The 12,965-nt window shown below is 39.3% G+C and overlaps 1 protein-coding gene across 1 annotated transcript in view; it reads right to left on the reverse strand.

Moving 5' to 3' along the window:
- The window catches only part of AHR (aryl hydrocarbon receptor), a 194,260-nt gene that overhangs the window by 22,202 nt on the left and 159,093 nt on the right, over window positions 1-12,965 (reverse strand). Inside the window, exon 5 of the mRNA XM_077491272.1 lies at window positions 5,084-5,207. Coding sequence (XP_077347398.1) covers window positions 5,084-5,207 — 124 coding nt within the window. The remainder of the gene's footprint in view (window positions 1-5,083; window positions 5,208-12,965) is intronic.

The raw sequence follows: 12,965 nt of genomic DNA on the forward strand, positions 1-12,965 counted from the left end.
TTGTCTCTGGTGCTCTGTTCCTGTGGTATCAGCATGAGACACTTCTGACAAGTTCTCAGAAAACATGCGATAACAGTAGCTGAAAATTTGTCAGGGAGGGAACTTAGAAATAGATTAGCACAGAGCTTGTCTACTCAGAATAAAGCTCTGCATGTTCCCTTGTTCCACTGTCTATGTAGAGGGGGAGTGTCCTTTTCCTCCAATCAGTTATCACACAGTGTAAGTCCATACTCCCCACCTACTGTAGAATGAGGAAGAAAGATTTCTAACACAATCTGTGCTTTTCAAAGAGTGTAGAAAAGGGAAGACAGCAGATATACAAGTATAACTTATGTAGGAGGATTTTTCTAATCTGTGTGTATCATCTGAGGCTGTTCACTTCACTGGGTGTATGTGAGGGTTTACATCTATTTACATCCACTTTAAAGTGGTGCTTGACTCAAAAGGGGAAGCTCTGCTTGTCTACCTCCTCCCCCCCTCCACTGCCACATTTGGCACCTTTTGGGGGGTTTTGACAGGTACCCGCTTCCACTTTCGGCTGCCCCTCCTTCACCCACAGCCAGCCCATTCACATGCGTAGTAAGGTACTGGCTGTGAAGCCACAAGATATCACTGTCAGTTTTCCTTAGTGGAGATGGCAGTGGCAGCACCCAACTGAAAAATCAGCTTGGGTAGACACCACTGGATTTCTGGACAGGCAAGTGTCCTAATATTAAAAGTCAGCAGCTACAGTATTTATAGCTGCTGACTGCCGGTGTCTGGAGTTCCTCTTTAATGCTGAAAAGTCTAAGACAACAGCAACCCTGCTGAAATGGGATTTGATAGGAAAGGAGGAACTCCTAAAAGCATAAGCCCTGGAGATAATGTACATGATCCACCTGGCAAATGGTGTATTAGCCAGCAGAATGCCCTCTGCAAAGGCCCACAGGCAGGACAAAAATGAACTCAAGTCTTGCAAACATCTGGCTATGGCTGCCAAGTATACCTCGACAGCCCTGATCACAATTAAGCAATGTAGGGCAGATTCCTTGTCAAGTTTTTGAGCAGGAAAAGAAACGCAATGTCCTCAGTGATGTGAAAAGAAGAGAACACCTTAGGTAGGAAAAAAGTTTTGGCCTCAAAACCCCTTATCCTTGTGCAAAACAAGGAATGGCTCTTTACCAGAAAGCTGCCAACTCAGAAACACCCCTAACAAATGGAATGGTAACCAAGATGGTAATCCTAAATGTAAGGTCTTTCAATGGAATGTCTCCTATTAGTTCAAAATGAAGAACAGAGAACACCAGGTTAAGATCCTAAAGTGACACAGGAAGCCACATTGGGGGATTAACACAAGCTAATCCTTGAAGAAAAAAAAAGAAGAATTTTAATTACCTGCAATTTCCATATCTTGGAGTACAGTACAGGTCACAGGCAAAGTATTCATAGAAAAATTGTAAAAGAGGAAAAAATTGAGATAGAGAACAAAATAAGCAGCCAAACCCGTCACTGGACATACAGTGCAAAATGGAAATGAAAAACAAATGTGTGGCTCTAAGTGAGCAAGTAAATAGTGTGTGAACCCGAAAAGGTGAGGTAGGCAATGCAAAATTGAATGTGAACAAAACCAAAACATAAAAGTCAAAAGTGAATAAAAAACATCTATGGAAGATCCATTAAAGTTTAAAAGAAAGTGAAAAGGTCTTTCTTGGATAATCTGGGAGGAATCTTGAAAATACAGTCAAAATGGTAAAGTGCTCACACTTACCAGATTTGATGACACACATTCCGTATAGAACGTGGGTTAAACAGGCACTCTTGAGGGAATGATTTCAAACAGGAACTCCCACCACTGAAATGATGGTAAGAAAGATTCCACCCATTGTTGAATGGGGACTGTCAGGTGTCCATGATTGACTCAAACTCAGGTGCTCTGGTGCAGACGTTCAGTGCTGCGCTGGAATTCAGCAGAGTGATTGTTCGCTTAAGTTTGGCATGGTTTCTCTTTGCCTGGCTTTTACCAAGGCTAGTGATGAGGATAATCTCCTGTACTGTACTCGCAAAGTATGGTGCGAAATATAGGGTAAACATGCCCAGGAGGAATATGCAGTAACCTGGTTGCAGACCATTCTGCAGTGAAGTCCTTGTGTCAAAAGAGGGGAAGGAGGCATCTGAGCACTTTTTAAAGGGCTCTAGGTGGAAGTGGTGGTAACATGCGTGACTTTTGGTGTCATGTAACACCTTGTCATCCATTTATATTTAAGCTCTGAGTGGTTGAGTTTTAAACACCAAGTTTGAAAAGTTTACACAGTAAAGTGAATGCATTGAAAACCTAGCCTCAGTTTTTACAGCAACGATAAAAAGATAGTGTGAATAGGGATGCTCCACAGCCCTGGACTGATATAGCCCCTTGTGGCCAACTATATGTATTGCACAAAATGCTTAGATGAGTTCCCCTGCAGGATCCAGCGCCTGAAGCAATACCAGACTGAAGAAAGGCCAAAATACGAGTTATAAGAATTTGAACCTGGAGGCCAGTTCTGAAAACCTCCAGGTGTAAAGGTGACCCACCAGCCCTCAGGTTGGGTGCAGTCAGCTACCAATTGTCTATGTCTGAAACGTACATTAGTGTTAATGATGGGAACATGAAGTTCTGCTGAGGACAGATTCCTAACTATCCTTACCACAGCAATTTTTCTGGTTCCTTTCTAATGGTTCATGTATGCCATCTCTTTAGTGTTGCTTGACTGAATCCAGATCTGATGGCCTTCCAACTCTGCAGAACAGTCAAATCACCCAAAGCCCAGAATCTGGAAAGATTCCTTCAATAACTAAGTGCCCTGAAGGGTGCCTAGGACTCCTCCACAGACTGACAACCTGGTCTTCAGTGGCAATTTTATATGCTACTGTTCACCACTCAGATAAAGAGGTGCAGGGAGCATATGTCTGCACCTGCTAGTCTTCAACACCCTCCCCTCTGTACTGAAATAAGCTTTAAAGTGGATGTAAATCCGATTACATTATGACATAAAAAAATAATAATAGAGTATAAGATTTCCTATCATTTGAGCCCAGTCTTGCCACGAAGAGTTAATCCAGCTCTGAGCAATTCTCTTTTATTGTTCAGTGAGATAGATCTTGACAAACAGAGAAAAACTTAGTCAAATCCTCCCCCTTGCTGTGAGTGATAGGTGATTCACATATCTTGTGCACCAGCCTAAGAGACATGCATTAGTTTTTAATTCCCTCCAACTCCTTTCTTCTGCTGCTCTGGAAGGATTGGCTGTTCCACACCTCAGCATGATTTGGCATGCTGAAGTCATGTGGGGACTTTTCTTGGTTTTGACTGGATGTTGGTGATCATAGCAGAAGTTCAGTGTAAGAAATACACAGGAGAAAATGCATGTTGATAAGGGGAGTGTAGAGGTGGGCGGGGAGTCTACTGACATCACGACTTCATCCACTGATCCCTAGAAAACAGACCCACCCACAAAATCTGCAATTTTTCGGGTCTCATAGACAGAGGGGAGACATTTGACAGAGAAGTATACATGCAGGAGGCATGTATATATCCTTCTAGATAACCAATAGTGCAGTAGTTTAGAAAGGATGAGAGTGGGTTTACATCCAGACATTGCAGGTTTATGGTCTTATTTCTGATGCTTGCAGGTTTTTTTTTCTCTGACAGTAGTCAGATTGTGTCTGAATGTCTTCAGAAAAATTCTGTCTGAAAGCAAAGTTCAGCCTATGACAGAAGTGCTAACAATGTGGTTGGATCTCATTGTTAATGTTTCTCTGTGCAAAAACATGGCAGGTGATTGAATACCGCTATGCCCCAAATGAAGAAGTCTCTTTTGCTTGAAGTGTTCTTTAATTCATATTAAAGTTAGTACAGAGCTGAGCTTCCATCTCAGTCCACACTTTTTTTATACAGTGCCTTGAAAAAGTATTCGTACCCTTTGAAATGCACATTTTGTCATGTTACAACCAAAAACGTAAAGGTATTTTATTGAGATTGTATGTGATAAACCAACATAAAACAGCACATAAAATTGTAAAGTGGAGGGAAGATGATAAAATGGTTTTCAAATGTTTTTACAAATAAATATGTGAAAGGTGTGGCATGCATTTGTATTCCACCTTTCACTGCAATTACAGCTGCACGTCTTTTGGGGATGTCTCTACCAGCTTTGCACATCTAGGAGAGTGAAATCTTTGCCCATTCTTCCTTGCAAAATAGATCAAGCTCTGTCTGATTGGATGGAGAGTGTCTGAACAGCAATTTTCAAGTCTTGCCACAGATTCTGAATTGGAAGCTTTACTCAACACATAGCCCTTTAGGCGCTGAGCTGCCTCTGGTACTTTTTTTCATTTATTATGGGCCTGCCCAATAATTCAGGGATAATGGCAACAAAGAGTGCGGTTCCTTCACCACACCATGGCACCTCCCCTCTCTCTAACCCCTAAACATTGCATACTTGGGATAGTTTTTGGCTCTGAAGTGGAACGGATAGGCAGGGACTGGGTTTAGGAAAATTCCTCTCACTTTCCAGGCCTGGCTTGCAGCGAACAATGCTTTCCTGCCCAACAAAAAAATGTATTTATCTTCATAGGGTGTCCCTTCAAGTATCATAACATATGGGACTATTGGCTACAACAGGCCAGCACTTGCATAAAATCAACCATTTAATTTACCCAGACCCAAACTCAAACTCAATGGGATTAGTGCTCCATCCACTCAGCTTGTTCTTCCCAAACTAACCAACTCTCCTTACGATGCCATTTTAAATACTTAATAGAAGCTGTAATTATATTTATGGAATATGTGCTATAATGTCATGATGCCTCCTCATTGGAGTCCTATTCACCTGCATGAGTCTACATGTACTGCTGCTCTGACCTCTATATGTGCATAGCTGCAGATATATGTTTATCTACCCCACGTTTGTAATAAACAAATCCCAGACTGTTTTTCTTATATACTTGCATATTCTTTTTTCATGTTAAATATTCTGTGCTGTTGATTCTTTCAATAAAGGAGGACTAAAAAAAAAAAAAAAAAAAAAAAAAAAAACAACACAGAAAAACAGGGTGATTTCTGTACCTGGTGATCTCTGGGCATCTGCTGAAGACAGAACAGGGTCCAACGCCCAGTGCAGCTGACGCTGAAATTCGCCTCGATCTTCTGTGTGAATCAGCTCAAAAACACTTTGGTGAATTACATCAGACTAAAAGTAAAGATGAAAAAAAAAAGTTTTATTAGAAAGGTGCTGCATTATTAAAAACATAGACAAAACATTAAAACAATTGTTGGATGGACAGTACCATGGTAAAAAATCTTTTAAAGAAACACTTTTTCCTGTAGGTTTGTACTATACAACTACTAAATTAAAGCTCACAATTTTCTAAGGTGAACCATATATTGCAGCACTCAAGGATGTGAAGGAGACATTCTGGTTGTTCAGAAGCATTTTATACAGCATAAGAGGCCATGCTTACTATAAGGCTCTGTCTGGTTGAAATCTCCGACTAAAGCTAGCTATAGATGGCTCCTTTTTTTGTTGATTTTTCAATCAACCTGCTGGCTGAATAAAAAAAAAAAAAAAATTTAATTGTTCAATCCATACAAACGAGGACACAAACTGGTCTTTCCCCAGTAAGATCCAATTTCTAACACAGACACACACCGGTCTTTCCCCTGTTTTTCTTCTCCAGCACACACACACTATTTTTACAACCAGAAGCCTTGAACCTTAGTCTACAGTCACACACTCCCACCACACATACTGAATACTGACCGTGACCTTCCACTAAACATTGCTCAATGAGCCCAGACATACAGTCATAAGGTTCAGCATCAGTCTCTGCCCCCTACGGAGATGTGTTGTTTCTGATAACTTGCAATTGAGCTGTCCAGGATTGTGGATCCATACCAGCAGTATGATAGTTCTCAAGTACACCGAGTTCTCTAGCCAGTCTTATAACAGCAGAGTATGGGCAATAACCCACCAGTGATCATTCTACAGTATATGTGCAACTTTTCAGTGATCAGCCTCCAGAGAGGAGGGGTTAACCCTTCAATTCCCGAGCTTCAGGGGGTCACACTCAATGACAGTGTCACTACTAATAAGCGGGTTACATTTTAGTGTTATCTTTTCATTCTCCATTGTCCCAAATTCCACTGACATACTCCTATTTTACTTTCTAGGACACTTCTGTTTGTTAGATCACCAACCCTCTCAACTCAGGAATGGACACATTACTTAGATTGTTGAAAAACCTTAAGAATTTGGACGCTGTGTAAAATCTGCATAAAACCAGAATACAATAATTTCATAAATTCATATTTTATCCATTACCAAAAATAGAAAACATCAACTATTTAAACTGAGAAAATTTACCATATTAAGAAAAAAAATACATTTTGAAATTGATGGCAGCAACTGGTCTCAAAAAAGTTGCGACAGGGCAACAAAAACCTGGCAAAGTGGTACTAACAAGGAAGAGCAGAAGAACATTTTGCAGCTATAGACAACAGGTATGGGTATAAAAGGAGCATCTTAGAAAGTCAGTGTCTCAGAAGTAAAGATGGGCAAAGGTTCATCAATCTGTGAAAAGCTGCATTTAAATATGGTCTAAAGATTTCAGAATACTGTTCCTCAAATGTAAAATTGCAAAGACGTTAAATATATAATTTACAGTACAAAATATCAGCAAAAGATTCCAAAAATCTGAAGAAATCTCTGTGCGCAAGGGACAAAATGCAATATTGGATGTCTGCGATTTTTCCAGCACTCAGAAGGCATAATTCTGTCATAGAAATCATTGGATGGGCTCAGGAATACTTCCAAAAATCACTGTGCCATCAAAAAAAGGTAAAGCTCTGCAAAGAAAAAGCCATATCTGAATACGATATAGAAATGCTCTGCTGCAAAGTGGAAATCTTTTGGGCAACCATGGGTGCCACGTCCTCCAGACTAAAGCGGAGAGGGATCTTCCGGCTTGCTATCAGCACTCAGTTCAAAAGCCTGCATCGCTGATGGGATGTGATGATTAGTGCATATGGAATGGGCTTACACATCTGTATAGCCACTATCAATGCTGAAAGATACATCCAGGTTTTGGAGCAGCATATGGTTCCATCCAGATGATGTCATTTGTTGGGAAGGCCTTGCATATTTCAGCAGGACAATGCTAAACGGCACACTGCATCCATGACGTGGCTTTATAGGAGTAGAGTCTGGGTGCTTAACTGGCCTGCCTGCAGTCCAAACTTTTCATCAATTGCAAATATTTGGTCCATCTTGAAATAAAAAAATATGACAAAGACCCCGGACTGTTGAGCAGTTAGAATCCTAGATCAGGCAAGAATGGGATAACATTCCTTTCCCAAAACACCAGCAACTGGTCTCTGTTGCCAGATGTTTACAGAGTGTTATAAGAAGATTGGATGCTACACCGTGGTGAACATGGCCCTGTCCCAACTATTTTTAGATGTGTTGCTGCAATCAATTTCAAACTCAACTTTTTATTTTTCTTTAAATGGTTATTTTCTCAGTTTAAATATTTGATATGTTTTCTATTTTCTATTGTGAATAAAAGATGGGTTTATGAGATTTGCAATTCATTGTATTCTGTTTTTATGTACATTTTACACAACGTCCCAATCTTTTTTTGGAATTGGGGTTAAAGAGTTTCTAAGGAAAATTATAATTGGGCTGATTACACAAAGACTATTGTTCCCCTTTAATAAAAAATGTAGCTTTCACATGTTTTGTTTCAAGCATCTAGCAAGCTCTGGGGAACTAAGTTGGCAGACACTTAAGCTGGCAATAGATGGATTGAAAGTTAGTCGGTTCAGCAGGGAGGTGTGGCTTTGCCTGATCGCCTTCTAACGGGCTTTTTGGGAAATTTTGTCTCGATCAGCCAGCCAAAGAGTCAAGCGATCAGAATGTTAATGTCCCAGTGGAGAGAATTCTTCCATCCATCTCAAATTGTGTGGATGAAGGAAAGTTTTCTTTTTTCTCATTCAGCCAGCTGGCTGATCCAAAAAAAAAAAAAAAAGTCACCAATACCCACCTTAGTTAATACTTGGTAAATGCTTAATAAAAAGCTTGCTTAATGCCTGTTAAACAGTCTTTTTAAGACTAGCGTTTGCAGGGTAACTTACTGCTTAACCACTTAAGGACCACCTCACGCCGATGTACGTTGGCAGAATGGCACGGCTGGGCACAAGCACGTACCTGTACGTTGCTTTTTAAGTGCCCAGCCATGGGTCCTGTGCTCCGTGACCGTGGCACCAGCGGACCCGATCGCCGCTGGTGTCCCGCGATCGGGTCACAGAGCAGAAGTGTAAACAAACCTCTCCCCATGCTTCCCTGTGTGACTGTCACCGATCGTCTTTTCCCTTTTATAGGGAAGGACGATCAGTGATGTCACATGCCAGGCCACGCCCCCTACAATAAAAAACACATAACGTCATACATAACACCTACACTGCCAGTGTCATTTACACAGGAATCAGTGCACTTAAATAGCACCGATTGCTGTATAAATGACAATGGTTCAAAAAAATTTGTCAAAAATGTCCGATGTGTCCGTCATAATGTCGCAGTCACAATAAAAATCACTGATCACTGCCATTACTAGTATAAAAAAAAATTATTAATAAAAATGCTATAAAACTATCTCCTATTTTGTAAAGGCTATAACTTTTAGCTAATCACTAATTGAGATTTTTTTTTTACCAAAAATATGTAGAAGAATACATATTGGCCTTAACTTAGGAAAACAAAATTTTTTTTATATATTTTTTGGGGATATTTATTATTGCAAAAAGTAAAAAATATTGCATTTTTTTTCAAAATTGTCGCTCTATTTTTGTTTATAGCGCAAAAATAAAAACCGCAGAGGTGATAAAATACCACCAAAAGAAAGCTCTATTTGTAGGAAAAAAATTATGCCAATTTTGTTTGGGAGCCACGTCGCACGACCGCGCAATTGTCAGTTAAAGCGACGCAGTGCCGAATCGCAAAAAGGGGCTTGGTCCTTTGGCTGCAAATTGGTCCGGGGCTTAAGTGGTTAAACATCCTTTTAATTCTGCTAAAAAATACATTTGGAGACAACTTGATTTTTGTTTGGATGATCCATTTATGATAGCTTTAAAAACAAATTACTGTAATCTCCAAAGAACCCAGTTCATAAAAGTTTATTTTTGTATCTAGTAATGATTGTAAACAAACTGGAAGATTAAGTAAGCATTTCTTTTATCTCTATTAGCTTGCTTTTACTTAGAAAAGGCCCAAGGGTATAATTCATGCCTATACGCTATAGCTGCACCATTCTGGCTAAAATGAGAATCATGATTTTTATGTTTTAAATAAAGATCACGATTCAGCTTTTCATTATACAAAAAAAATTGGGCTAACTTTACCGTCTAGTATTTTTTTGAAAAATTCATTAAAGTGCATTCCCCGAAAAATTGCATTGGAAAGACCGCTGCGCAAATGCAGTGCGACATAAAATATTGCAACAACCTCCATTTTATTCTCTAGGGTCTCTGTTTATATATATATATATATATTGTACAGGACGCCGTGGCTGGGTCCTGAAAGGACGCTATATTTCCCCTCTGTTTGGGTTGTGGCCTGTTTAAGGGAATAAAATTGATTAACCCACCTGTTAAGGAAGTGTCTTTAAAAAACAAGACATGAAGTGGTAGATGAGTGTGGAGGAGTGGAGAAGACATGGTGGATGGTGGATGGTGTTTATTTTGGACTGCAGCAACTAAAGTGGACAGCAGTGTCCTGTTTGGAAGGCTCCTGGCAGGGGAAGCTACCTGCCATCAAGATCAAGCTCTGCTTTGATAAAGACAGCTATTCTGGACTTTGCAAGTCGGTGAGACTACAAACCCTTTTTCCTTTTGTTTTGGGCTGCTGTAAAAGCTATTTAAGTTAATAAACCCTTTGTTGTATGAAAAGCCTGTGTCCTGCGATCTACCTGGTCCTCCGAACATTACTATATTACTATATATATATATATATATATATATATATATATATATATATATATATATATATATATATATATATATATATATATATTTGGAGGTCCTAAGTAATTTTCTAGCAAAAATATGATTTTAACTTGTAAGCAACAAGTGTCAAAAAAGGTTTAGTCTTTAAGTGGTTAAGCTGACCTCATTTGCAGACCGACGTTCATTCCTTTGATCCAAAATAACTAAATGATACTTTATTAGTTATCTTCCAGCCTTACAATGTTGTGATAAACTTGGCAGGCTGCCTGATTTTTTCCATTTTTTTTTCTTTTGACAGTAGTGAGCAGAGAACTCTGCACCGAATCGAGGAAATGCTGTATTAAGATAGCGATTAATCGTGCAGCTCTACTATATGCCATTACTCCAAATTTGTGTGATTAGTTTTAGTATAAATCTGATGTCATTTGCATATGACTAGTGCAGTATACCTCAAAAGGGAATCGAAGGTTGGGGATTGACCATTGCTCACCAGTTTTCGCTTAGGTCAGGGGGAAATTCTCAATGGTCGATTCCGTACACAGTAATGCTTGGCACACACAATGAGATTATTAGACAAATTATTATTATTTTATTTTTTTGCATGCTAGTCTCATACCAAAATTAGAAGAGGTTACTAAAGATCCGAAAATTCTCGTACAACAGAATAAAAATTCAGAAGTGGTGTAGTGTAATGTATTGTATTTGCTTTGTATTTTCAGCTGTACTGATTAAATGAAAATCGTATGATATGGTATTGTACGATCGCTTTGAAAGTTGTAGAATAAATGGTGTGCCTTGTGAAGGCCTCCACAGCTTACACAAGTATTTGCAAACGCGTGCCAACTAAACCCCTGTTTTTAACGCAAATTGTTAGACTGGAAATTTGGGTTGGTAGCAGTCTGGCTGATGAGTGGAGCTGGGAATTTTCTTTGGTTTTGTTTTACATGCAGGGCCGTCTATCTGGACAATGCCGATTGGCCCTGTGCTGATCACATGTAACCTCCCAAGAAAAAAAATCTCCAGCAATACACACACAACTGTGCATGTGCAAATTGTCCCCAAGGCTCGGTTCTACCAGGAGACTGATTGTGAAAGGAGGGGAGGACCAGGGAAGATAGGCTCAAACAGCCTTTTTTAAAGAATGTGCAAGATTAGCCCCTTAGCTACCACAGAGAGTATAACAAGCCTACTTTATGGCATATACAGAATGATTTCACTATTGTGCATTTAGTAACACTGTAAATCCTAAGAAGACTGGTTCAACTACTGTAAGTGAAATCCATACATAAAAATATGGTGAAGTGATCGTTTAAAATCTCCCCAAGGCTGCTATTAATTAACATGAATAAGAAACTGGAAGAAATCCACTGACAGGGCTCAGGAATGCTGGCATACTGTGCTGGTTTTACCAGTACTAGCAGGGTTTTATCCAATATCCTAAATGTCTGTTTACTTTACTGAGTTGCTCTTACAACAAAGAGCAGTTTGTAATGTTACTGACCTTGTTTCTGCTCTGCATTTTTCCTGTAACTAGTATTGCGGGTAAAAGGGGTTTTCTCACTATATTCTCTACTACTATGTTTTTTTTTTCTTTAGCATGCTTTATTGCTTCATTATCTTCAGTTTTTTTTATTATTATTGCTCAGACCTCCAACCTAGTGATTGGGATTTGTTGCTTTAAGAGTTGCTTCAGATGGAATCATTATTTTGCATACGGTATAATATTTCAATCCTGTCATTCTACTGACGCCATCTAATATAATAGAAACAAAAACCCTGAAAAAAGTTCTATGTTTTACTTGGCCTGTGAAAGCATCATCTGTGCCAGCTGATACTGAGGAAATACCAAAGCAATCAAAGTCATAGGTTTTAATTAGAACTTCACACGCAACTTTTTCAAGGCTTGGACGTTCCTCCCGGAAGAAAAACAGGGGTACTGAGCTCTTTTAACCCTATGGGTGCATTGAGCAGCACAATTTGGTCAGTGAATAATTACCCTTCTTGGACAAAACAGCTTCAAGTATTATTACTTCATGCATAATCTTTTCAAAAAACATCTGTAATATTCTATCCAGAGTGCCGTCTAGTGGCTAATCTACAAATCTCTATATTTAAAACTTTGACAAAAATACGGAACAGCAAGTCTGCAGAAATGTGAAAGCCACATAGAAAGTTTTTGTTTATTTAAAATACAAATCGCAATTCCAAAAAAGTTGCTACACTGTAAAATCTACATAAAAACAGAATACAATGATCTGAAAATCTCAAACCCACATTTTATTCACAATAAAAAGTAGAAAACAGATTGAATTTTTGAGAAAATAGGGTAGGTTTAAAATTGATGGTAGCAACACATCTCAAATTTGGGACAGAGTCATGTTTACCATGGTATAGCAGCCCTTCTTATAGCAACTCTCTAATTTTCTGGGAACTGAGACCCCCTGCTGGAATTTTGGGAGGGGAATGTTGTCCCATTCTTGCCTGACATATGATTCTAACTGCCCTACAGTATTTTTAATTTCAACATGCACCAAATAGGTGTTAGTTGGTGAAAGGTCTGGACTGCAGGCAAGCCAGTTGGGCACCTGATCTCTTCTACTATGAAGTCATGCTGTGAGATATGCAGTATGCAGTTTAGCATTGTCCCACTGAAATATGCAAGGCCTTCACTGAAAAAGATGTTGTCTAGAGCAGTGGTTCTGAACCCTGTCCTCAAGTACCCTCCAACAGGCCATGTTTGTAGGTTATTCTTGATCTTGCACAGGTGCTTTACATCAGAGTCAATGGCTTGGTATTTTGGACAGCTATTTAATCTAAGAGAAATTCCCAAAACATGGCCTGTTGGGGGTACTTGAGGACATGGTTGAAAACCACTGGTCTAGAGGTAGCATATGTTGCTCCCTCTAGACTGGATTTATCTTTCAGAATTGATGGTGCATTGTCAGATGTG

Source organism: Lithobates pipiens, unplaced genomic scaffold, assembly GCF_037356315.1.
Source record: "Lithobates pipiens isolate NorthernLeopardFrog02 unplaced genomic scaffold, aLitPip1_a1.2 Scaffold_19, whole genome shotgun sequence".
Taxonomy (NCBI): Eukaryota; Metazoa; Chordata; class Amphibia; order Anura; family Ranidae; genus Lithobates; species Lithobates pipiens.